Source organism: Urocitellus parryii, chromosome 15 (assembly GCF_045843805.1).
Source record: "Urocitellus parryii isolate mUroPar1 chromosome 15, mUroPar1.hap1, whole genome shotgun sequence".
Classification (NCBI taxonomy): Eukaryota; Metazoa; Chordata; class Mammalia; order Rodentia; family Sciuridae; genus Urocitellus; species Urocitellus parryii.
The window spans coordinates 57031434-57056225 of NC_135545.1; the positions used below are offsets into that span (position 1 = coordinate 57031434).

Here is a 24792-nt window from a genome sequence, read left to right on the forward strand (position 1 = left end):
CCAGTGGAGAGAGCCAGAGTGGAGACCCAGGGAGCCTCCCTAAGCGCTCGGCCCTGGGGTGGGGGGTACCTGTGGCAAGGGCACACGGGATTTGGGTGATTCTGCTCCAAAACTGTGCGTGTGGCCCGACTTTCCCTAACTCGTGGGGGGAAGGAGCCCACCAAGTGCAGTTTTCTGGAGGTCATCGCGCGCCCCTCGCCGACACGGGACCGCAGCGGCTGGAAGGAAAAGGGCAGGATTGTTGGCCACAGGCAAAAGCCACCTGTGGTTCGCCGCGAGCCTTGCGGGTCCGAGTGGCGGATCGGGGCACCCACGCGGGCCGGGCTCGGGCGCCTGGTGGTGGCAGGGCCCGCTGCGCCGGCTCGGGCGGTGGCCCAGGGCGCCTTCCCGTCACGCGGTCGCCGCCCTCCGCACGCAGGCCGGGGCCGGGGGCCGGGGCGCCGCGCGGGACCCCCGCTCGGGCGGCGGCCGCGGGCCGCGGGAGGGGGCGCGGGGCGGGGCCGGGCGGGCGCGCACGCCGCCGCCGCCGCCCCGGACCCGCCGCATTGCTGCTGCCGCCGCCGCCCGGCGGCCCGCGGCCCGCGATGGTGCAGCCGCCCGCGCCGCCGCCCGCGGGCCCCGCCGCCGCCCTCGGGCGCCCGCAGCGCGGCAGGGGCGGGCGGGGGGCTGCGGCCCGGGGCTGAGCGCGGGCGGGCGCGGCGAGGGGCTCGCGCCGAGGTGGAGCCGGGCCGCCGCCGCCCGCGGCCCCCCCGCGCCCGCTCCCCTCCCCTCCCCCGCCCCTCCGGTCCTGTCTCCAGCGGGAGCGCGAGACGCTGGTCAGGCTCCGCGGCGCCGCGGAAAATGAGCACTCGCCCCCGTTGACTCGAGTCGCCGCGCCGGCCGCGCCGCGCTGCCTTCTCCATTGCTCCCCGAAAAGCGAATCAAAACAAAAAGCCAGCAGCCAACCAAGACTCCGGCTCGTCGCTCGCCTTGTTTTTTTCACCGCCTGCGGGATTCGCGAGCCGCGTTACATGCATGTCCAGTGGGGGTAGGTTTAATTTTGACGATGGAGGGTCCTACTGCGGAGGCTGGGAGGACGGCAAGGCGCACGGCCATGGCGTCTGCACCGGCCCCAAGGGCCAAGGCGAATACACCGGCTCGTGGAGCCACGGCTTCGAGGTGCTGGGCGTCTACACCTGGCCCAGCGGCAACACGTACCAGGGCACTTGGGCGCAGGGCAAGCGCCACGGCATCGGCCTGGAGAGCAAGGGGAAGTGGGTGTACAAGGGCGAGTGGACGCACGGATTTAAGGGGCGCTACGGGGTGCGGGAGTGCACGGGCAACGGGGCCAAATACGAAGGGACCTGGAGCAACGGGCTGCAGGACGGCTATGGCACGGAGACCTACTCGGATGGAGGTAGGTGCCCGCGGGTCGGGATGGGGCCGGGTGGGTCGGTTCGGAGGAGGGACCCTCCCCAATCCCCCCTCTGTTTATCTCCGGGGAAGTTGAGTCTCTCCCTCCCCTTGGACTGTGGGCGCTCAGGGCATTTCTTGGGTTCTCTGGAGGCCTCAGTGGCCCTGGCTACAGGTTGCCCCAGGCCTGGTGGGGGGCAGCGCCAGGGTGCCAACTCCAGGGTGTCGGGGGCTCTCCAGCAGCAGAGCCAGGCTGAGGGCTGCTGCCTGAGCAGTGGATGAGCGCATCACCCAAGAGCAGGCCAGAGACCTGCTGGCAAGGCCAGGCTGGGCCGGTGGCCACCTCTGGGACCCACTAGGGGCGGAGGGGGTGGTGGAGAGGGCCCATTTTCCTCCAACACGGTCGCCCCCCTGGTGTGGCTGGAGCCAGGTTCCAGCTTCTCTGCTTGTTTTCCTGCGGTGCCCAGGGCCTCCCTCAGTCCTGAATCAACCCTAGCCAACCGAGAGGGAGACCGGGAGCGCGAGAGGGGGGGATGCCAACCCCAACCAAAACAGCCAGGCAGTAAACTTCTAGGTGGTTGGACGCGGGCTAGCGCTGTCGAAGCAGGATGCTGGAGGGAGGAGGGAGGCCATCTGCTTAGCGAGAGCCCAGGAATCTCTCCTTTCAGTGGCTGAACCATTTTTACCGTTAGTTGGGGGATGGCCCTGGGTCTTCATTCTAAGATGCCACCACATCCCGGACAGAGCCAGGTGCCGGAAGCCAGTGAACTGCCTGTAAGATGGTTTCTGTGCAGGAAGCCTTGGCTGGCTTGGCAGCTGCCCTCTTGCCTGGACTCTCCAGTACCCACAACTCCATGCCTCTGAGAAGCAGGGAGCCATAGCGACTGGTCTCAGAAGCCAGACCCAAACCCAGGCGGGCCCACGGCCCCTCCCCCACCGGGAGCTCTGGCCCCGAGGTGGCTCCCGCCTCCCTCAGGGCGGCTCTGCTGTTTTGCAGGCCTGGATGCCTGGGAAGGGAGTGAGACGCAGCAATGACTTGTGCTTCTGCTGGGGATAAAATCATGAGCGTGAGCGTCTTGTGCTCGCCCTGCCTGCCTGTGCCCGAGCCTCCTGCAGGAAGCCCAGAGCTCTGCTCCTCCTCATCCAGGAGTGATGGAGGGCTGGAGAGTAATTATTATTTTGGCTTATGCAACTGAAAGGCAGGGCTCGTTATTACCCAAAGAGGAGGCGGAGTCTGGGCAGTTAATTATATAATGCGCCCGCCCGCCTGCCGGCTCCAGGCCCAGCCCGTCCCAGGAGGCCCCTGCTCCTGTTTTCATGGAGCCCCGCGGCCCCTGGGCCTGAGGGCCAGGAGGGAGCGGGCAGCCCTGCTTCGGAGCCAGGCTTCGGAGCCAGGCGTGGGCCTGTGTGTGTGTGCGTGCGCGCGCTTGCACACGCAGGCCTGGCAGCAGTGGTGGGTGGCAGAGGCAGGCAGGCAGGCAGGCAGGCAGGCTGGCGCTCCCAGCTGGGCTCTGGGGGAGCCCGGGGCAGTTGTCGCCCCCAGGGCTCCGGCTGGACTGCTCTGCAAAACTGTCCTCCAGAGGGGCTCCCAGTGAGGGTGACTGCTCCAGAGTGTGCTCCGTGTCCTGGGGCAGGCCAGGTGCACTGGGCAGGTGGGAGGAGGCCTTGGCCTCTCCTGGCCTGTGACGCTGGTAGGAATTTCCTGGGGTGAAGTCATGTCCCCAGGCCTGGAGCAGCTCCGGTGGCCTGAGGAATTCTTTCCCTCATTGAACAAATACCTCTTGGGCACTTGCTGTGACCAGGTGCTCCGGGCTGTGGGAACACAGCAGTAAGCCAGCGGCTGGCATCCCTGCCCTCAGGGAGCTTCTGTTTGGGAGAAGAGTGGAGACTCCCTGGCGAATCTGCGGGGAGGGAGCATCTGTGGGCTGGCTGTGAGCTCGTGCCTTCGAGGTTGATGTGGGCAGGTTCTCGGGGCCACCTCCTTGGGCTCTCCAGCCCTGCGCCCAGCCAGTCCCCAGAGTGCTTCCTGTGTGTCCTGCTTTGTCCTGCCCGCTGTACAGGCCAGGCCAGTGAGCCTAGCTGTCCACACTGCTGGAGTCCTGGGTTCCAGTCTGGGGCAGCAAAGGCTCCCTTTGTCCGGGGCCACGCCCCCTCGTTCCCACCCCACCTTCCTGCCAGCTGCCGGGCATATCCACCTTGCCTCAAGGGACTGTGGTCCTCGGGCCTCCTGTAGGCGCTCTGAGGCGGGAGCACAGGTGCCAGCTTCAGGGATGGTCCTCCCTCTTGGCTGGCCACCTAGCATGAGGGAACATTGAGTTGACCCTCTGCCCAGGGATGACCAGGCTCAGGCATCTGGGGCTAGTTCTCTGAATGTAGTCCCAGCCTCTCACGGGAATGGAGTGACCACTCAGGACTTGCATGCCTGGGCAGTCTGTTTGTGTCCACAGTGGGGTGTGGTCACCTGCCGCCTTCTCCCTCCTGTGTCAGGGGCAGACGGAGCCTTCAGGAGGGAAGGTCCCACCGCCAGTCCACTCGGCTTTTGTCCAGGAGGTGGGAATTTGGGGACAGCAACTGCAGAGCTCCCGAACTTTAGCCCAGCTCCAGTGCTGACTTGGGGAAACGCGGCCTCACGGAGAATGCAGCACGTTGAGCTGGGGCTGGTGTGGACTGCGCTTCAGCTGGGGACACTTGTGCCAGCTCCTCCTCCGGCTCACCCTCCCCCGGCTCAGGCAGGCGCTGCTCTTAAGTGAGCCGAGCAGCTCCCACCGCCTGCCTGCGTGGTGTGCCTGAGCCTGGGCGGCAGGGCAGACGCTCCCGCAGAATCTGCCATCTGGCCTTGGAGCCTGACCCTGCTGGAGCTCCGTGCTGTGGCCTTGGGCAAGTCACTTAACCTCTCTGAGCTGGTTTCCTCAGTTTGCAGAGGGCTGGTGACAGAGCTGTGAGTGGCCAGGAGTGGCCCTTTGTGTGCAGGTGGACCTACAGGAATGCAGCAGACGCCTGTTGTGGGCCGTCCTTGGTGCCACTGTGATGGCCATTAGAGCCACTGGCCAGGCATGATGGGGTGCCCGTGCACACATGAGCGGGCTGCAGTGCCTGGGCCGTATCGGGCTCCCGGCTCCACACCTGCAGAGGTGACCCCGCAGGTCCCATCCTGGCTGGGGAGCCAGCGCTCACAGTGAGGAGTGTGGGGGAGGGAGGGCCGGGTCCACGCTCAGGGTGGCTCAGGCCCCCTCTGTCCACTCGCTCGTGTGGAATTCCTGTTCTTTCCCATCTCTCCTTCCCTCTGGGTGCAGTGCCCAAGTGCAGGCCGGCTACCCCACCTGTCCCTGGGGCCCTGAGTCCCCCCGTGCCTCCCCGCTCGCTAGATGCTGTGCTTTCTGTGCAGGTAGATGTGCCTCCTGGGCGCTGTGGACGCAGAACCCTGGGACTAAAAGTCACCCCCTCTGATAATCCCGCCCACATCCTGAGAGGTATGAGTCACTCACACCCGGCCTCTCGCCCTCCTGCGCAGGGCCGCTCCCTGGCCCAGACTCCTCACCCACACAAATCACACCCACCCACAGCCCGACGAGCCACCCAGGCGCCTGCGCACACACGCGCACAACACACCTGCCACAGTCCCCACCCCGCCCCCAGCGGCCATGTGCCCCCTCCCCGTGGCTGCACCCTCACCCCGTGCTCTGCTCCCTGCAGCCTGCCCGGGGAGTTCCGCCGGCTCCCGGGGGGCACGCCTCGCTTCCGTGGGAAATGCAGCGCGCGGCTAGTGCCTGTGGACAGAGCCCCGTCCTCTCCTCCACCCAACATGAACTGCCCACTGGTGTAGTATTGGTGCTTGTTGAAGCCCAGACACCCAGGTCAGGAGAAAGCGTGCCCTGGACACAGACACTGCACCAGTAGATGCTCCTCCCAGAGCAGAGCACGAGAGCCCTCCTGCAGGCCATTCTCAGTGATGCTCTTTCAGCCACGGGTGGGGTGTGGAGGGGCTCCGTGGCGAGGGGGGGAGGTGAGCAGGTGGCCTCCCCTCACAGCTGGGAAGGGGGTTTGGTGAGCAGCGCCCCTCTACCAGCTCCTCTGTGGGCCCCTGAGGCAGTGGGGGGCAGGGTGCTGGCGGGAGTCCCGGCTGATGCCAGCCTTCAGGGTGGCAGGAGGCAGGAGCGGGCCCCAGCCGCGTGCTCTCGGGGCCTGGGGAGAGGGGACCTGGGAGGCTGGGGCCTGGCCTTCTTCAGTTCCCGAGTCTAAACAGCCATCCGCCTCGAGCTCGTGATTTTTGTGGAACTTTTGTGCCTTTAAATGACAAGTACGTCCAGGTCTGTGAGTGCTAGGAGGGACGCCTGCGGAGTGTCCAAGGTAGACCCTCATGGGTCGCTTTGCCCAGGGCGCAGGGTCCTGGCGGGAGAGGCCACCGCCTCGGGGCTCTGGTGCAGCGGCGGCGGGATCTTCAGGACCTTGGAGAGCGCCGTGCGGTTCTCTGCAGGTGACCTCCTGGAGCCCGCAGACGTCCTCATTGGGGACCCCTGGACCCTGGGCACTCCTCGCTGAGGACCACCTGGCCAGGACTTCCCTCGGGCGGGGCTCAGAAGTGTGCCCGGCCCTGCTCTGTCCGCGGGTGGGTTCCGTTCCAAGGAGTTTGCCTGTGTCCCCGACTGTCAGTCTGTTCTGAGGGGGCGGAGCGCCTGCCAGGTACCGCCACCTCCTGGTGGACTGAGGGAGTGTCCCGGCCGCCAGCTTGGGGGCTGGAGGCCCTCCAGGGCCCTGGGCGGCCTCCGCAGGTGTGTGCAGGACCCTGCAGTGAAGCAGGTGCCCGGCCGGCCGGGGAGGCCACCAGGGAGAGGGCATGGCTCCCCCACAGCACCAGTGCCCACCAGTCTCAGAGGCCCACTCAGCAGCGCCCCCAGCCACATGGGGCTGTGAGTTTAAATTCAAATTAATTAAGGTGAAGTTTAAGGAGTCGGCTCATGGGCCACATTTCAGGTGCCCGGGAGCCTCTGTGATGAGTGCTGCCACTGGGCATCACAGACACTGACCCCTTCCATCATTCCAGAAGGGCCCGTTGGACAGCCGTGGCCTGGAGTGAACATGGCATGCAGGGGGCGTGTGTGTGGCTGGTCCCTGCTGTGAGACCAACTACTGACGTGGAGCTAGCACAGAGCGGTCACTCACGGGATTTGTGGAGCGAGTGGACGTGCAAGTGGACATGGCCGTATCTGGCCACTTCTCTCACCACCGTCACTGCACACATCCAGGTCACTGTGAGATTGATGTCACGGCCTCACTTTGGCACTCTTGTGAAGTCCCTGTCTTGTCGTGGGCTCTGTGGTTGCCCGTGAGAGGCCCCGTGTTCTGCACAGCGCCGGCCCAGCAGCGAGGGCTGCGGCCATGCGCTCCTGGTGTGGGCAGTGGTGGAGGGAGGGGGGCTTCTGATGCTGCTGAGTGAGTGGCCTTCTGTGCAGGTGCACAGGTGGCCTGCCGCCCACCATGTCCTCTCCCCTGTCCTCCATGTGGTGTGTCCAGGCATCCGAGAAGGGCTCCAGAGTCCTCCTGGGTTCAGGTGACACAGCTGGGGAACCTGGGCCCAGCTGAGAGTCCTCCTGGGACTCAGAGTCCTTCTGGCTGAGCTCGGTGGCGCGTGGTCCCTGGCTGGCTGCGACCGTTGATGGGGAAAGAAGAGACAGATACCAGAACCAGGAGTTGTGACTTTCTAAGTGTCGAGGGGTCTCCTTGCTGGACTTTGAGGATCTGTAGGACGCTCCACAGGGGAGAGCTCTGCCTGTCCTGCAGGAGCAGCAGCCGTGCCCAGGGCAGGGGAAGCCCAAGTCCAGTCTGCAAGGATGGGCATGGCGACGGTCATCCCCAGGCCTGGGCCGCTGACCTCTTGGAGGCCTTTGCTCTCTGCCTGTTTTCTGGCGTCTGTGATGGAGCACTAAAACCTGCCCAGGAACGCCGCGGGTGTTCACTGGGAGGCTCCCTGGCAACAGACTCTCCTGGCCTCCGCCGCGGTGCCGGGCAGGGCTTGGGCAGGTGGAGCGCCCACCATGGTCATTACCTAGGCCAGTGCTTGTCACACTTCAGTGTGTATCAGCTGCCGGGAGGTGAGTGAGCGTCAGGACACCGATTGCGGACCTGCCTCTGACTTTCTGGGCCTGGGATGTCACCCCCAAATTTGTATTTTTGCATGTTTCAGGTGCTGCTGCTGCTGGCCTGGGTACCCCACCTTCAGCACCCTGGCTCTTGGCCAGCGCCTCCCAACGCCAGCTGCGTGTGGGAGTCACCACCTATGGCCCCTGGGGGGCCGTCAAGGGTGCAGAGTCCCGGGCTCCAGGGCAGGCGCCACTGCGTGCCCCCGAGCTGCCCAGTGGTTGGGGACAGGTCTGTGACAGCATGCTAGTGTTGGTCTTGGCCACACAGAGGTGGTGCTCACCCTGGGCCCCCCTACAGGTACTGACTGAGGTGGTCCAGGTGCAGCCAGGAGCCGGGTTCTTTTCTGACTCTCCTGGTGAGGCTGAGGTCCAGTGCAGAGGGAGGACCTCTGTTTCTGGGCGTGGCTTCTGCACATTGGAGCCCTCAGCCCTGGGGTCCGTCCAGGACCTCTGAAGCCAGACGCAGAGAGGTGGTGTCCCAGTCCCAGGATTTGATAAAGGTGATGGGGCCAAGAGTCGTTGCTTTCGGTGGAGTTTTAAAAGTGACTCATGCGGTGGACACAGTGCTTCCTTCACAAAAGATGTCCGATGACGTCGACGTGAACCCCAGGTGTGTGTCACTGGGGTGCACTCAGGAAATCCTGGAGCCAGGAGGACCGAGGTGGAGCTCAGTGGTGGAGGCTCGCCTGGCTGAGCAGAGGTCAGCGCCGGGTCCCCGGCACCATACACGCACACAGAGTGTCTGCAGAGCGTCGTGGCCATGCCCGTGATCCCAGACTGGGGAGGCCGAGGCAGAGGACGGCAGTTCAGGGCCAGCCTGGGCAACTTATCAAGGGCCCATCTGAAAATAAATAGATTATAAGAGTCGGAGTGTGGCTCAGAGGTAGAGCACTCGCTTAGCATGTGCAGAGCCTCCTTTCCATCCCCAGTACCAAAATAAAATCTAAAAGGCCAGGCATAGTGGCACACACCTGTAATTCCAGTGGCTCCAGAGGCTGAGGCAGGAGGATCACAGGTGAGAGGCCAGCCTTGGCACCTTAGCACGTCCCTCAGCAACTTAGTGAGACTCTTTCTCAAAATAAAAAATAGAAAGAACTGGGGCGGGGTGGCTCAGTGGTTAAGCTCCCCTGGTTTCGATCCCTGGTACACCAAACCAAAACCAAAAATATATATCAAAAAAAAAAAAAAAAAAGAGAGAGAGAAAGAAGGAAAAGAAAAGGAATTTGAGCCAGGCACGGTGACACTTGCCTATAACCCCAGCAGCTCAAGGAGGCTGAGACAGGAGGATTCAAGTTCAAAGCCAGCCTCAGCAACTTAGTGAGGCCCTAAGCAACTTAGTAAGACCCTGTCCCAAAATGAAAAATCAAAAGGGCTGGGATGTGGCTCAGTGGTTAATGCCTCTGGGTTCAATCTCTGGGACCAAAAAGAGAAGAGAAATTTGAGGTCTCTGGTGGGCTGCTGCCTGGCAGCGTATGAACCTGGGTCCTCTGAGCTCAAGGAGTCTCAGCAGAGCTGTTCCCTCTCTTCCAGGAGAGAGCACGTCCCTGCATGTTCTGTGCATTTCTGGGGGTTCGACTCCTTGAGGCCCCTCCACGACCCCCAGTGGCACCCTGCGTTTTCCGCGAGTGCCTGACCCTGCCCAGGTCCGTCTCGGTGTGCACAGCAAGCGGAAGGCCAGGTGGGAAGCCAGATTCCTGGGGTGAGGCACCTCTCCTGGCCCCTCCCGCACGGCCTGCACCCGGGCACCCCACTGCCCGCCAGCCTTCTCCCGCCTGCACCGCCCAGCGCAGCGGCCTGCGTGTGAATGTGGACTTGGTTGCCGCCCTCTCCCGCCAGGGCCGCCCCTTCTCAGGTGACCCTCTCCCAGGGAGGACGCAGACCCCCGTGTCACAGGTGGGAAATGGAGGCTCAGGGAGGGAGTGGCAGCGGGGCGAGGGGAGCCTGGGACCAACAGCACATGGTCGCAGGTCAGATCCCTGCACTTCCAGCCCCTGACCTGGGCTGCCGTAGGATCCACAGAGGGCCACTCGGATGCTGTGCTGCCACCGTCCTGGGGACCCCCAGCCCCAGAGAAGCGCAGTCTCCCCCCAAGTCTGCTTCCGGAAATGAGAACTGGGTGCCCAAGGCGGAGGCGGCAGGGGTCTTCCTGCAGGGAGACCCAGGAGGGTTTCAGTGGAGGGCCTGGTGCTGAGGGAGGCCACTGAGGCTGGGCTGGTTGTGGCCTGTGAGGCCCACACCCTCACAGCTGACCCGTGGTATCTTGGTGACATTTTTTGATGACATCTTTAGTAAAATGTAATTCACATATAAAACAGGTCCCTTTGAAATGTGCAGCTCAGGGCTGGGAGGGTGGCTCAGTGGTGGAGCGCCTGCCCAGCCTGTGTGAGGCCTTCTGTCCCTGGCCTGGCACACAGCAGGACGGGGTCGGTCTTGAGAGTCACCCCTGTGCCAACAGCTGCTCCCCTTCTCTGCCCCTCGGGATGTGGGTGTCTGAGATTTCCCGTTTGACCCTTCACGGGACGGAGTCCTGCGGCCGCAGCCCTGGGGGTCTGGAACCACCCCTTCTGTGCTGACGGATGTCCGTCTCCCTGGACATCTGGGTGGATTCCGCCTTCTGGCTGGGTAACACCTGGCAGCCTCTGCTCCTCGGGGCCCTGGACCTGCTAGGCCCCTTGGGGACGTGGACCCGTGTTCGCTCAGCGGCTGTGCCCTTCCTGCCCCGCCTGCAGTGCACGGCGGCCCGGCCACCTTCCTTGCCAGAGTGTCCTCAAATGGGCAGCTCCCACGGGGACGGCGTCCATTCAGTCTTCCTGTTGAGTCGCGGGGTTCTCTGCAGGCGGCAGAGCCGTGTGAGTGCCACAGGGCACTGAGCTCAGCTGTGCTGGGGCCCTTCTTGTCTGGCGGGGGCTGTGCACACAGTAGGTGCTCAGAGAGTGTCTGGACAGAGCTGGGCTCCCTGCCCTCCACTCACAGGGAGGCCGGGCTCAGTGCGCTGCTGCCCAGCTCAGTTCTGTGGAGGTCGCAGCTGGCGTTCAGAGAGCCGTGGTGTCGGGGAAGAAGGGCGTTTTATTGAGCGCCAGCTGTGTGTCCGCGTCAAACTGGGTCTGGGACCGTGGTAAATACAGGGCCCAGGGCCGCTTGGGGTTGGACTGGCTGGGGCTGTGCCTGTCCCCGTTCAGTGCTGATGGGGAAGAGTAGGGGCCAGAGACTGGGGTGTCTGGGGCCTGGAGAAAGCCACCTGAGGAGTGACACTGGGCTGAGGGCGGCAGGAGAAGTTGGCAGGGGGCGAGTCATGGGTGGAAGGAGGGAAGGGCAGCTCAAGAGGCAGGAGGGCCTTCATGCACCCCCATGGAGGTGGGACAGGACCCAGGCGCCTGGGGGCAGACCCTAGACCTTCCCCCTCGGGCTGCACCAAACCAGCCATGTTGTGGCCAGCGCGAGGACTGGCAGCGCGAGGACTGGCCATCTCCGGTCGGGGGCTGCCTCCCGGCTGCGGGACCTGGTCTGAGGACATCACCTGTACGCCCAGGAGAATGCAGCAGAAACGTAGCAGAGGTCAGGGTTCTTTCGGGGCTGGAGGTGGCTTGGTGGCAGTGACGTGAGGCCCTCACAGGAGCAGTGTCCTGTCAGCTGAGAGGCAAAGGGAGGGACGTGTGAGTCCTGGGAGAGGCAGGATGGAGGCAGAGCCGGGAGACGGGGACGATGGGGGACAGGAGGAGGCCAGGAGGCCGTGTGGAGGGGGCAGAGCCCTGTCTCCTGGGGGGAGGCCGCACTGAGGGCTCCCGTCTCGACTTTGAAGCTGTGTAGTGACCCTGGGAAGTCCTGGTGCCCGTCCTGGGGGGACGCTGAGGGGAGAGAAGCAGCCGCTGGCCTGCAGCCCGAGCACCCAGGTGGCCCACCGCAGGCCCCTCGAGCCTCAGGGCTTGGCTGGACCCTGGCTGTCCTCCAGCACGGGGCCCCCTGCCTGCCTCTCCACCCTGGAGGACCCCTTGGGCTGTGAGGGCCTCTGTGGAAGCTGGGTCCCTGGCTCTGGGACCTGGAACTGACTCAGCAGGGCCTTCTCCCGCCTGGACAGTGGACACTGGGTGGGACTGCAGCTCCAGGCCTCAGTTAGGCCTGGAGTCCCGTCCACTCGGTGCTGGGGGGAGATGGTCACCCTGGTCCTGCAGAAGGGGGCGCAGGTGGCCCCGTCGGCATGTCTCAGGAATAGCTGCAGTGGCTGGTCTTGTGGGAGTTGGAGGCCAGCCTGCTGGGCCCCAGGCCTCTGCAGCCCTTCAGTGCCTCCTGCCCCAGGATGGTCAGCGCCTGCCCAGGCTTCCCCTGACACTGCCCACAGCCTCCGGAGTGGGCACCTCTGTGGAACCACCCAGCACTCCCTGGTGTGGACAGGGCCAGGGCCAGTGGGGTTCACCCAGACGTGCTGCAGGAAGGGGCAGTTCTCTGAGGGTGTCTCCGTCGCCTCTGGAGAGGGAGCCCAGGGCCAGGCCGTGACTGGTCAAGGAGCAGTACCCTCCTCTTAGCCAGGAGGGCGTGGCTGGTGTTGGCGGGTGGCACAGTGACCTGCTTTCATCTCAGTCCTGACCTCGGAGTGACTTTGTCTTGGGGTTCCGTGAGGTGCTCATGCCAACAGGCAGCAGGTGGCCGCGAGCTCCCAGGAGGACAGGACCCTTGGGAGGCCCCCCGTCCAGCCCACCTCCCCACCGGGGCTGGCTGTGGCTGGGGGGCACCAGGACCAGCAAGGGCCCCTCCCCTGGGGTGCTGAGTCGGCACAAGGGGCCTCAGTGGCCGCCCAGGACCCTGCTGGCTGGACCCTCGAGGGCTGGCCTTCCTCCTCCCGCACCCCCCACAGCCTCAACCTCCCTACGGCTTGGGCCTCGGTGTCCTGGGAGGTCCCCAGGCAGTGTCTGGGCCCCTGGCCGGAGCCTCACTGTGCCAGGTGAGGGTGAGGCAGGGTGCAGAGCCTGTCTGGGGGGACCCTGTCGCCTGCTCGTCTTCCCTGGATCTGAAGCTGCTCTAAGAAAGTATTGGTTGAGGAGGAAGAAGCAGAGGGCAGGATGGAGGCTTTGCCGGGATCACGTGGGGCACGTGGGACGGCCGACCCTCATGGCCACCGGGGCCTCTGAGGCTGTGGTCCTCGGTCAGGCCTCACCCGTGTGGCTCCTCACGTCTCTGGTTCCCAATGCCAGGTGGCATGGGGTGACCGTGGGGGTCCCGTGTGCTGCTCACTGGGGTCTGGTCTTGCCTGTGATGCCCGCTGGCCCTGCGGTGGTGGTCTCTGGACAGCAGGCTGTGGCTCCTGGAGTGGCCGCCCTCCCCTGGCCCCTCCCCGCCTCCTCTGGCCTGCGGTGGTGGCTCCCACTGCGGTTCCTCTGGGACCGGGGCCTGCTCTCTTGGCCTGCTCTTTCTGGCTTTCCCCCTGGCCTTCTAGACACGGGGTGCTGGCCCCAGGCCCAGCGGCCTCCAGGTGTGCAGGCCTTCACACTGCCAGCCAGGCTCAGGTCCCAGTCCCCGGCCAGGTGCAGACCCGACACTTGGTTTCTGCAGCTGAGGAGAACAGTGTCACTGGGGATGCTCTGGCGAAAGTGTCCTTCGTCCCTGTCCACTGAGACCTTCAGCCCTTAGCAGAGCCACGTGTCCAGAGTTTAGGGTGAAAGACGAGCTGAAAACAGGGTGGTGCTCGGAGGCAGGCGGCCTGGGACTCCTGCAGCTCCCCTTCCCAGGACCAGAGTCTCAGCCCGTCTGAGGTGGGTGCCTCTGCCGCCTGCGTGGAGCGGGCGGCTTGTCCCCTGTGACCTCTGCTGAGGCAGGGGGACACTCAGCTGCTGAGAACCCCCTTCCTTGGCCTTCTCAGTGTTGTTAGATCACAAAATCAGAGATGAGATCCGCTGTGTTGGCGGTCACACTGCGCCATCACGGCCAGCACCCGGGCCGGCCTCGCCTGCGCTGTCCCGTCATGCAATGTCACCAACAGCTGCGTCTTCCCATTCTTCCTCTCAGTGCAGCTCCCAGAGACCACCCTCCAGATCCCCGCCTGGAACCCCCGCACGGATGCGCCTTTGTGGTGGTTGGCCGCCCCTCCCCGTGGCTCTTCCGGCAGCCCCTGGCCGGGGCTGTGCTGGTCTCACGTCTCCCCTTTCTCTCGCTTTCCGCCTCCTGTTGGTGGAGTCCACCTGCAGTGGCTTCTGAGAATGGACTCTGGAAGGTGCATTGGGGTGACTTGGTGACTTGGTTGATGGATTGGCGTAGCACTGGGACTGGAAGTCACTTCTGCTCGGAGCCCGCGTGGGTCGGCTGTCCTCTGCCACTCGCTGCTCAGTCCAGCACCTGCCGCCTGCTTTCCTGGCCTCGGGGCGTCTGTGGCGTCTGCGTGGGGCGGCCCACAGCCTCGTGCTGCGTGTCTTTCTGGGGCTCTCTCCCCTGCTCGTGCCCGTGTCCGTGGACCCCTGAGTCCTATTGGTGTCTCTGGTCCTTTGCGCCTTTGCTCTCTGAGACCCCTACGCGGGCCTCCTGGATGGTTCTCGAACTTCCTTGGCATCTTCCACCTCTTCCTTTCGTTTTGGTTTCTGAAAGATCTAGAACTCGTCCTCCAGCTTGCTCACCAGGGCTGAGCTCCAGCCACCCTCTAGTGGGTCCTGGGGGGCTTCTCTCTCTGACCTGCTCTCTGCATCTTCTCGTTTGGGGGTGCAGCCTCTTTCTCTCGAGGGTTTCGGTCCTGGTCCCTTGATGTCTTCCCCCCAGGGCTTTTCCTGATGGTACCCCCTTCCCGTCCAGCTGTGCCTGTGGCCTCTGCCCGTGGAGGCTTCCTCCAGATGTCTGATGACCTTGGCACCAGAGGCTCTGGGCGTGGCCTTTGCCACTGGCCTGCCTTGGTTCCTTCAGGGGACCCCTCCCGTCCCTGGGCAAGGCCGTTCCTACTGCCAGCGTCCTCCCTTGGCAGGTCTCTGTCCCCATTAGCACTGTCCGGAGTCCAGAACTCCCCGCCTGACCCAGCCTTGGGATACAGATGACCAGCATGGGTGGGCCCACGTCCAGCCCCGCCCCCAGCTGGGACAAGTCCCACCGTGCTGGGCCACCCTCGCCCTCCCCGGCCCCACACCCCTCTTCTCCTGCAGGTACCCAGCCCCAGATGAGTCCCACTCACGAGGATGCCCATCCTGGGCCCTGTGTGTGGGCAAGCTGACCTCTGACCCCCATCCCCAGCCACTTGGCAGAAGCTGGGGTGCAGGGGAGGTGCCACTGCCTCTTGGTGCAAAGGGCTCTCGTGGCCTTTGTCCGAGGCTCTGGCCAGGTTGAGGCTTTGTGCATACCTGTCCTCGCCCGGGTCTGGGCCACCTCTCATTGGAGAGTGAGGGACCCGCAGCGTGGCCCTGCCCCCAGGGAGATCAGGGCCGGGTTGAGTGGGAGGATGCGCTTGGAACACCCAGGGGCCCGCTGCTGTCCCCAGCCCATCTGCAGCCTGTACGGCGGCCAGCCCCTGGACGGTGGGCTCTGGGTGAGGGGCACTGTTGGCCCGTGTTGTGTAGCAGGGGCAGGAGCTGCTCTGGCCGGGCGGGTTGGACAGGGGTGGGCAGCTTGGGTGAGAGGAGTCTGCAGACAAGGCTCAGGGACAGACAAGCCGGAGAGGTCGGCCACATTCTGATGTGGGGTGTGCTGAAGGTCGGGAGGGTCCTGGGCCTCAGTGTCAGGCTCCGTCTCCCCAAACCTCGAGGTTTTACTCTCTGGGCGGGGGTTTGTATGGAGGAGGTGGCTCTGGTGGCAGGCAGCAGGGAGTGGCAGGGAGTGTGGCCACCACAGGTGCCGTGCCCTGCTCAGGTGTGGGACCCTGCTGTGAGGATGACTGAGGGCCAGCACGGCCGGGCTGCGTGTGGGCAGGCCGTGCTCCAGTGACCTGTGGGTGCAGAGCGCTGGCTCCTGTTGTGTAGATAAGGACACTGGCCTGCAGTCACAGAGCCAGGCCTGCCGGGCCTTCTTACTGTGCACGGGGCAGCATGGAGTTCGCCATCTCGACCTCTTCTCCCAGGTGGCCTTGGACTCCTGGCCTCCGCGGGCTGGCAGTGCTGCTCGCTGCCCCAGGTCTCCAGCCCGTGTGGGCGTGCAGCCTCGGGGCACTAGGTCAGCCGCCGTGTGGCACATCGTCCCAGCGATTTCCATGGCCCCAGGAGAAACTTCATACCCACCAGCAGAAGCCCCCCGCCCAGCCTGGGCAGCCCCTTTCGACTTCCTCTGTGGACCACTTGCCTCCAGGACCCGTCCCTGGGCCCGCTGGCTCTTCCTGTTGCACGACACCGAAGGCTCCCGCGGTGCAGGCCGCGGGCGCTTCCCTCCTCACAGCCGCGGGTCCCTGGCAGGGGCGAGTGGCACTCCCTTATCCTCGCCTCTGGATGTGCGGGGGCCTCCACCTCCGGCTCCTGGGACAGTGCTACTGAGAGTGGGGCATGCGGATGCCTCAGCCCTGGCCGCCTCGGGGTTGTGGGGTGTGCTGATTGTCATGCCTGAGGTCACCTGAGGACACACACCGCCCCACTCACTGCCTTCTGCCCTGTCCCCCTGAGACATCTCCTGGGTGCCTCCAGCAGAGTCCCTGCAGCTGCCTGGGCAGGGTGCTGTGGCCACCCCAGGCTGTGGGCCCCTCCAGGGCCCCCCTGTGCGCGGCAGGCTGCAGGCTCACTCTGGGCCCTGTGCCTGGTGGTGCCACAGAGTGGTGCCTCTTTCCCGCCCCAGTCCCTAAGGGAGTGGACCCCTCCTGTGGGGAGCAGGAGCCAGGTCTCTGACCGTGACCATCGGGTGTAGGTGGTGAGCGCTCTGTGTTCCGTGGGCCTCCACGTGAGCCAAGGTGGGAGTGCGGGCAGAGCCGTCCGCGGAGGGACTGCTGGCCTGTCCCCGTAACCAGGCGCTCGCTACCCTGGGTACTGACCCCTCTCTCTGTCTCCCCAGGGACGTACCAGGGCCAGTGGGTCGGCGGCATGCGCCAAGGCTATGGTGTGCGGCAGAGCGTCCCCTATGGCATGGCGGCAGTGATCCGCTCGCCCCTGAGGACGTCCATCAACTCCCTGCGCAGCGAGCACACCAACGGCACCGCGCTGCACCCGGACGCCTCCCCGGCGGTGGCCGGCAGCCCGGCCGTGTCCCGGGGCGGCTTCGTGCTGGTGGCTCACAGCGACTCCGAGACCCTCAAGAGCAAGAAGAAGGGGCTGTTCCGGCGCTCACTGCTCAGCGGGCTGAAGCTGCGCAAGTCCGAGTCCAAGAGCAGCCTGGCCAGCCAGCGCAGCAAGCAGAGCTCCTTCCGCAGCGAGGCAGGCATGAGCACGGTCAGCTCCACCGCCAGCGACGTCCACTCCACCATCAGCCTGGGCGAGGCCGAGGCCGAGCTGGCGGTCATCGAGGACGACATCGATGCCACCACCACGGAGACCTACGTGGGCGAGTGGAAGAACGACAAGCGGGCGGGCTTTGGCGTGAGCCAGCGCTCGGACGGGCTCAGGTACGAGGGCGAGTGGGCCAGCAACCGGCGGCACGGCTACGGCTGCATGACCTTCCCCGACGGCACCAAGGAGGAGGGCAAGTACAAGCAGAACATCCTCGTGAGCGGCAAGCGCAAGAACCTCATCCCGCTGCGCGCCAGCAAGACCCGCGAGAAGGTGGACCGGGCGGTGGAGGCGGCCGAGCGGGCAGCCACCATCGCCAAGCAGAAGGCCGAGATCGCAGCGTCCAGGTAGGCGGCCCTCGTGCCCGGCTCCGGTCCTCAGGCCACGTGGGACCTCAGAGGTCCTAGGGGCCCGTGGGCAGGCGGCGGGAAGGGCCTGGGCCCCCAGCCTCCCCTGGGCTCTCGTCTGTCCGTGCATCTACATGTGTTCACTGTGGACTGTCGGGGGGACGGCGGCTGCCTGAGAGGGGCTGTGGGGTGCCTGTGGCTGTGCGGCTGCCCAGACTGGCCCCCGAGGTTCTCCATAGGCTCTGCAACGGCCCCGTGGACAGAGCAGCCAGGAGGAGCTCAGGCGAGACTTGGTGCTTTGGGCCAGCGGCTTCCTGGCCCTGGCTGTGGGACAGTGAATTCCGGGCTGAGCGGGGCTGCAGGGCCCTGAGGAACAGGTCCAGAGGTGGCCGTGGGTAGGTGCCTTAGGGACTCAGGGCTTCTCTCGACGTGGTCAGAGAGCAGGAGCCCAGGGCCAGGGGGGACGCGGGCCTGCTCCTGGGGAGCTGCGGGGGCCAGTGTGAGGACCTGGCTGATCCCAGCTGGGCTGCGGGAGCCCGTGGGAGCTCAGGCACTGCAGGCGGTGCACCTGGCCCCGCGGGTCCTGGGTGGTGTCGTCTGGGCCTCAGAAGGCGCCAGAGACAGTGCGCTTGCTTCCCAGGGCCCCTGCTTTCCTGGGACAGTGTCCAGCCCTTGGTGTCTGAGGGAGAGCCTGGGGCTGGGGAGGACCTGCCTTCTCTGATCCGCGTGTGGACAGACGGAGGGGAGAGACAGGGAGAGACTGGCGTGAGCTTTGATGAGCCCTCTCCACCCCGGCTCCTGCCCAGCCTGCTGTACCTCTGAGGCTGGACGTGTGCACCCTCAGTCCCGCTGGCCGCCCTGACCCCAGGCCCATCTTCTGCGTCGGTAGGATCACAGAGAGGGTTCGGTCCCACCATGGTGCAGCAGGTGCCCTGCAGTTGGATGGGCCTGGTTCCAGATGTGCCGCTGGGGCTTGGAGCCTGGCCCTGGGTGCGGGGCCTGGCTGACTCCAGTGCCTGCTTTGCCCGTGCAGACGTGGGCACCAGTGTGCAGCTTGTCACCCCTCGCTCCCTCCAGGGTGCTCTCCCAGGCACTGCAAGTTGAAGGGTCTGGCAGGGAGAGTGTGGCTGAGGGCAGGGAGGCATCTGGCCTTCGCTGGCCGCTGGAACCTGCTTCTCAGCCTCTGGCCTCAGTCCCAGTGGACCACCCCCAGCATCTCCATGGCTGCTGAGCAGCCAGGGCAAGTGGCTCACCCTCTCTGAGCCTGGACATGGTCTGGTGCGTGGCGGGCCCTGTTGTCATTGCTGATGTCATCTCCAGCCCTACTCTGGAGGCCCAGCAGGGGCAAGCGAGTCTGAGCCCTGGCTGTGACCCAGCGCTGTGGCCATGACCTCGGTCACTCAGAGGAGGAAGCGCCCTCCTGAGCCGTGGACCCAGAGCTGAGTCTTCCCAGTGGCTGAGACCTGAGGAGGAGGGCAGACCAGAGGCCACTGTCCAGAGAGAAGCAGCAGGTGAATGGCGGGGCCTTGGGCCGGGCGTGAGGGCCACCCAGCCGCCCAGCAGCAGCTGTGTGGTGTCTGGCTTGGGCAGACACGGTCACTGTCACTGCCGGCAATGAGCTGCTGGCACAGCTGTTGGGCCAAGGGAGGGGCGCGCCCCCCTGGGTCCTCTGCAGACACGCCAGGACCTCCCTGGGGCTAGTGGACATGGCCACAGTGAGGGCAGGAGACCCCACTGTCCTGGAGACCAGGGGGCACATGTGGAACTCGGATCCTGAGGTTGGTGTCATCACGGCCGTCCCCCAGGGGGATACTGAGGCCTGCACTGGCCCACAGCAGTGGCCGTCGCAAGGTGGGACGACAGGGCAGGGTCACAGGGAGGGAAGGAGCCAGTGGCCACCCGTAGCCACGTCGTCAGTCCTGTCCAGGGGGCTGGGGGCCCATTTGCTCCGTGGGCCCCCAGACTTTCTAGCAAAGGGTGTGAGGTGGGACCTTCCGGCAAAGTCAGTGGGGAGACCCAGTCCTCATGGGGTCACCTGTGGTGGGTGAGTGGGGCCCTCAGATGGCATCTGCTGCAGGTCACCTGCTCCGCAGAGGGTGGATGAGGGGTGATCCCCTGGATGGAGGGGACACGTGGGATGGTGACTGCATGCCACTGGGCACCACTCAGCAGGGCAAGTGCTTGTCATGACACAGCGTGACGCACACACAGCCTGGGGCAGGGACCTCGAGAGACCCTGCAGGAGGCTGGGTATGGTGGTGCGGGCCTGAGGCAGGAGGACTGCAAGTTTGAGACCAGCCTGAGCAGTTTAGCCAGGCCCTGTCTGTAAACCAAGACCTCGGAGGACCCAGCTTTGCCCAACACGCTCTCTGGGGACCCCGTGCAGGTGGGGAGAAGGACAGGGCCGGCAGGGAGGCCTGGTCGTGCCCAGTGCCTCTGCTTCGGGGCGTGCCTCCTCTCTGGCGCTTACCCTGCAGCCTGGAGTCAGCTGTCCCCGGGAGTGACCCTGCGTGCTCAGGGTGAGGGCCGAGGCGGTCAGGCAGGGGAGCGGCTTCCCCAGGCCTCTCCTCCCACAGGAGCAGCCTGGAGTGGGCAGGTGCCTGGGGGCAGGGGTGGGCTGCAGAGGTCCGGAGAGTGCAGCTCCATGACGGTCCCTCCATGAGTGGTGGCCAGCTGGTGTCCCCCTGTCCCTGACCAGACGCTGCGTGGTGTGTGCGTTTGGATCGGAGGCGGAGGGTGACTTCCCCGTGCCCTCCGCTGCCCGGGCTCTCTGGTGACTGGGCTGGAGGAGATAAGACGCTGGAAGATGTGGAACGGGAGGGTGGCATCTTTGTTAGTCCCCATTAAAGTGACGCACTCACATTTCCTCGGGAACGTAGGACTGTGACGGGTTTGTGTGAAGGGCCCCTCGAGCTGTCCGCCTCCTTGGAAGTAGCTCGTTTTCAGACCTTTGTCCACGTGTCTGCAGGACAACAGCCCTGTCCTGCTGTGGTCTCTCTTTCCTCCCTCAGCTGTGGTCTGAGGATATCGTATGGAAACCCCAGAAATCAGTGACTTTGTGAACCGGTACCGTTCCGCGGGGCGCGAGCCACTCTGGCACTTCCCACTCCATCCCAACAGAGGAGACTTGGCCTCGTCCAGGGTGTCCACACGGAGTACCCCACCTGCCCGTCGCTCACCCAGCGGCCACCAGGTCTGCAGAGAGACCGCTGTGGCGTCGGCGTGTCCAGCCGCCTGGCTTTCCTGGGGAGAGCTCTGTTTACTGCCGTGGACGGGCCTCCGGCGGTGGCCGCTTTTCCCTGGAGCTTCGCGTGGACGCCTGGGAAGGCGCAGTGTCCGCAGGCCGGGCTCCCGTGGCTCGGGCCTCCTGCGTTTGCCACACTAGTGTCCTGTCCTCCCAGCGCTCCCCTCTGTTGATGGGGAACGTCTGCGCTTACTGTGCCCAGGCTATTTCTGGGGCTCACTGTGCCCTCTGACCTCAGACCCTGGAGAACCGCCTGCTTTACGCCTGAGCGCGAGGCCTTCATCAGGGCACTCGTTGGGCCTGGCAGGTCTGTGAAGGCCACTTCGCCTGGTCCCTGGTGTCATGCCCTGCAGCGGTGCTGCCCGGGCTGGGGTGGTGCAGGCCGGGCCTCCTGAATCCAGGGAGGGTGCCACAGGCCAGCAGAGCCCTGCCAGTGGGCGGCTGTGGCCTGGCACCATCAGAGACCGAAGCAGAGAGACGGGCACGTTAGAATCCCGGGCAACGAGGAGGTGGGTGAGGGGCTGGCGGGCTCCTCTCAGGGACCTGGCTGCCTCCGGGCTGACCCGCCCTGGCCACCCAGGAAATCTAGACCTCGGGCCTGAGTCTGGGGGCCTGAGTCTGGGCCAGTGCCCACCCACACCTCAGCACCCCTGGTCCTCGCCCTGTGGGCCAGGAGGACCAGCTGTCAGGTGTGGTTAGCTCAGTCACCGTCCCTGTCCCCTCCTGTGAGCCCGTGTGCTTCAGATGGCAGCTCAGGGCCACTGCTCCCCTCACAGAGGCCTTTGCCTGCCTCAGAAAGGCACTGCGGGAGACGGGAGGAGCCCTGGGCCTGGGGGTGGAGCCTAGGGCAGGCAGGACCCACAGCCTGGACTCTCGCTCCCCAAGAGAAGCCATCACCATTTAAAAGGCCCCAGGGCTTGGACTGATCTGGTGACTGGTGGGACCTTGCTCCCTCTATTCTGACCCCAGGCCCACCGGTCGCAGCAGGAGATGGCCAGGGCTGCTGTGGGTCAGCGCCAGGCCTGGGCCTCCCCTCTGCCCTGCGGCCGGGGCGACACCAGCTGCCCCGCGGTCTCCTGAATTAGGCAGCAGGACTCCTGGCTTGGGGCCAAGCACCCTCGTCACTGTCAGCTCCATCAACGTCACGGGGTCAAGCTGACCCCGTGGCCCTCGGCACCAGTCCCGCAGGGCGCTGGCCCTCGTAGCCAGGGTCCTGCCCTGCTTGCTGCTACTGGAGCCCCACTTCCTGCCTGGGGCAGCTGGGTCTCCGGCTGCTGTCCCTGTGGGTCAGTGCTAACCCGAGTTAGATGGCGTCTCGTGGCTCCCCCCCACACCCCAGGTGCCGCCTGCCAGAACACCCCCCCATCCCTGGCCTGTGGGAGACCCAGTGCAGGGGCCCTCGCTGTCCTCCCCTGTGGTGGACATGCCAGAGCAGCCTCCGTTTCCCACAGTGAGGCGGGGTGCGCTGGCCGCGGTGCAGCTCACCCCCCTTGGGGGTCTGAGGGCTGAACTTCATGTGACGTCCCGTCCAGCCTGGGGTGTAGCCAGCGCTGGGGGAGGCTGCTTTCTCTTCCTGGCTGTCTGCTTCCTGTGTCTAGTCTGCCCTTGGCCACCTGCCTGTGGCTCCTCCCACTTGGACACGTGGTTGGTGTGGTGGGTGGGGTGGAGGTGCCAAGCTGGGCCTGGCCAGGGCCCCAGAGGCCAGGTGCGATTCAGCTCACCCCTTGCATTTCACGAGAATGTCCCCAGGGAGGGCAGGTGGCAACCTTGGGGAGGCTGCGGTGTGTGGAGCACCACGAGGGTCTCCTTCAGTTGGGGGGTGCGGCCATTCGGCACTGCTGTGAGGGTAGCTGACGGATGCAGGGCCTGATGGACAGCCATCCAAGGGGAGAGGGGCCCTTGGCTGGGTCCCCTCCCTGCACACCATACTGGGCCTCAGGAGGGCTTGCGGTCTGTGCTGCGCAGTCGGGGACAGCAGAGAGGGCTACAGGACTTCCCTGCCCGTGCCTGGAGCTCCGCCCCTCCCACCCGTGTGTCCCCTCTGCTGGCATCTGACTCACTCCCGCGTGGAAACAAAAGCCAGGCCAGGGCCATTCCATGGGACGCGCCTCCCTCCTGGCTCCCAAGTTGGGAGCCCAAGGCACACAGGGTCAGGGTCTCCCCAGCTCCAGGTCCTCTCGTGGCCTTTCCTCCCCTGCCTCCTAGAGGCCCAGCCGTCCTGTCTGGGCACCCAGGCCCTCCTGCAACCCGCTGAAGGGCCCAGTTCCCGAACGCAGCCGGCACCTGCAGACTGACCAGAGCCCAGGTCACGGCATCTGCACAGTGAGTCCTGAGGACATGGGGCCCAGGGAAGGAGGACAGCACAAAAGGCTGGCCCTGTGTGACCCAGAGAGCCGCAGCCCTGGGGAGACGAGGAGCAGGGTGTCCAGGCAGGCAGCATGGCCGTGAGTGCCCAGGGGCAGGTTTCTGTCCAGGTGAAGAACGTGCTGGAAGGACCTCGCATGGCTCAGTACTGGGAGGGAATGGACCACACGTCCTGAACCCTGTACTTTAAAATAGAAAGGCAGCCTTGTGTCACATCAAACACTGTGACATTAAACAGGTTCTAAAGGCGCCCTGAGGGCACTGGTGCTCAGGCCCCTCTGTCTGAGCAGCCCCGTCCCCGGGCTGGGACCAGTCACCAGGGAGGAAGGGTCCCTCAGGGAGGAGGAAAGAGGGTGGGCGCAGCCTGCCGTGAGGACAATCGGGACCTGCCACCAGGCCTGGGAGGCGTCAGTAACCTGGGCACATGGGCCCAAGTGACCTTCAGTGGCTTCAGTACCAGGGGTGGAAGTGGCTTCAGTACCGTGGCTCCCAGGAGGCTGTTCTTCAGCACCTCAGAGTCTGCCCTGAGCACCCTGGAGTGCGGCTGCCCTGCTGCCCAGCCTGGCAGGGCCTCTCACCTGCTCCAGACCGCTCCTGTGAGCGGGGAGACCTTTCCTGTGTCACTGGGGCTCAGGTGCCAGACACCAGACTGGCCTCAGGGGTCGCTCAGCAGACCGAGTGGGTAGGTGAGAGCAGCACGTGGGGATCGTGGGCCGCAGAGCTGCTGAGTGATCATGCCAGAGCTGTGCCAGGCTACAGCTGTCTCCCTCCTGCCAGGTCAGGGTCAGCGTGGGGGACTCGCCCGTCCCTGGCTCCCCTCCTGCCCGCCTCGCCCTCCCGTCTGCCCTCGCGCTGTCTCCCTCCCACTCATGCCTCTTTCCCTCCTCCTCACCTTTCTGCCCTGCCCTCCTCCCTCCCCCTCCCGGGTCCCCAGGATGTGCCTGGGATGGCTGGCCTGCCGTCCAGGGTACCGCCACGTCACGGGTCGTGGAGGGCGGGCCCCTGCGGATGGCGTGGTGGTGGGAGCAGCTGTGCTTCCCCACCTGGGGAGTCGGGCCTCTTGCCGCAGCCAGGCTGCCACAGCCGCGTCCTCCCCTTCCCGACCCGGATCCCGTCAGTGACTGGCCCAGTGGGGTGGCCGGCTGGTGCCTGAGGAGTAATTACGTGAAGTGCTGAACGGGGAGCGACTGCTGGCGGGGTGCCAGTCACAGCGACCTCGGTTACCACTTAGCGCAGCTCGGCTGGAGCACCCACGCCAGGTCCCAGACGGCCCCACCCTGTGTCTGCACTTGTTGGGAGGAGCAGCCCAGCAGCCTGGCCCCAGGCGACCGGCTCATGGCCATCTCAGATTGATTGGTGGTGGCTGCCTGTGCACTGGGTTGGGAAGGATTCTGAGGTCGATCTGGGCTGGGGGCAGGCCTCCATCGATTAGTGCTGTCTGTCATGGCCCTAGATGGGTGTGAGTGCCGGAGAGGCTGCGTGTTGTCCACCCTGTGTGTCCGCCTGGTGGTGTTCATCCTGCCACTCTCAGGCGGTTCCCCGGGCAGCAGACCAGCCTGTTGATTTGAAGTTCTAGAAAGTGAGTCTCTCATGTGCTCTGGCCCTGGTTGTCTGAATTTTTTTCCAATTTTTGGAATTGCAGTAAATCCATGTGACATGAAATCGTCACCTGAGCCATCTGCGTGTAGTTCCATGGTGTCTGATGCATCGTGCAGCTGTCACCATCCGATGCAGAATTCTCTGCATCTTGCAGAACTGGGGTAGAGGGCCGGGGAGCGGAGGAGCCGAGGGCGGGGCGCCTGCTCCTGGCGGAGAGGCTCAGGAGAGCCTGCAGGGTCAGCACCCTGGACAGCTCCTCGGGCCTCCTGCGGGGTCTCTGAGCCTGTTGGGAAGGCAGGGCCACCTCTGTGCTGTGTCCTACACTGCCAGCCCCCATCCTTGCT

The 24792-nt window shown here is 65.2% G+C and overlaps 1 protein-coding gene across 1 annotated transcript in view; it reads left to right on the forward strand.

Annotated features, from left to right (window-relative positions):
* The first annotated feature begins 1014 nt into the window (after positions 1-1014).
* Positions 1015-24792, forward strand: part of Jph3 (junctophilin 3) — a 43419-nt gene continuing 19641 nt past the window's right edge. Inside the window, exons 1-2 of the mRNA XM_026401916.2 lie at positions 1015-1396; positions 16464-17241. Of these exons, the coding sequence (XP_026257701.1) occupies positions 1015-1396; positions 16464-17241 (1160 nt within the window). The remainder of the gene's footprint in view (positions 1397-16463; positions 17242-24792) is intronic.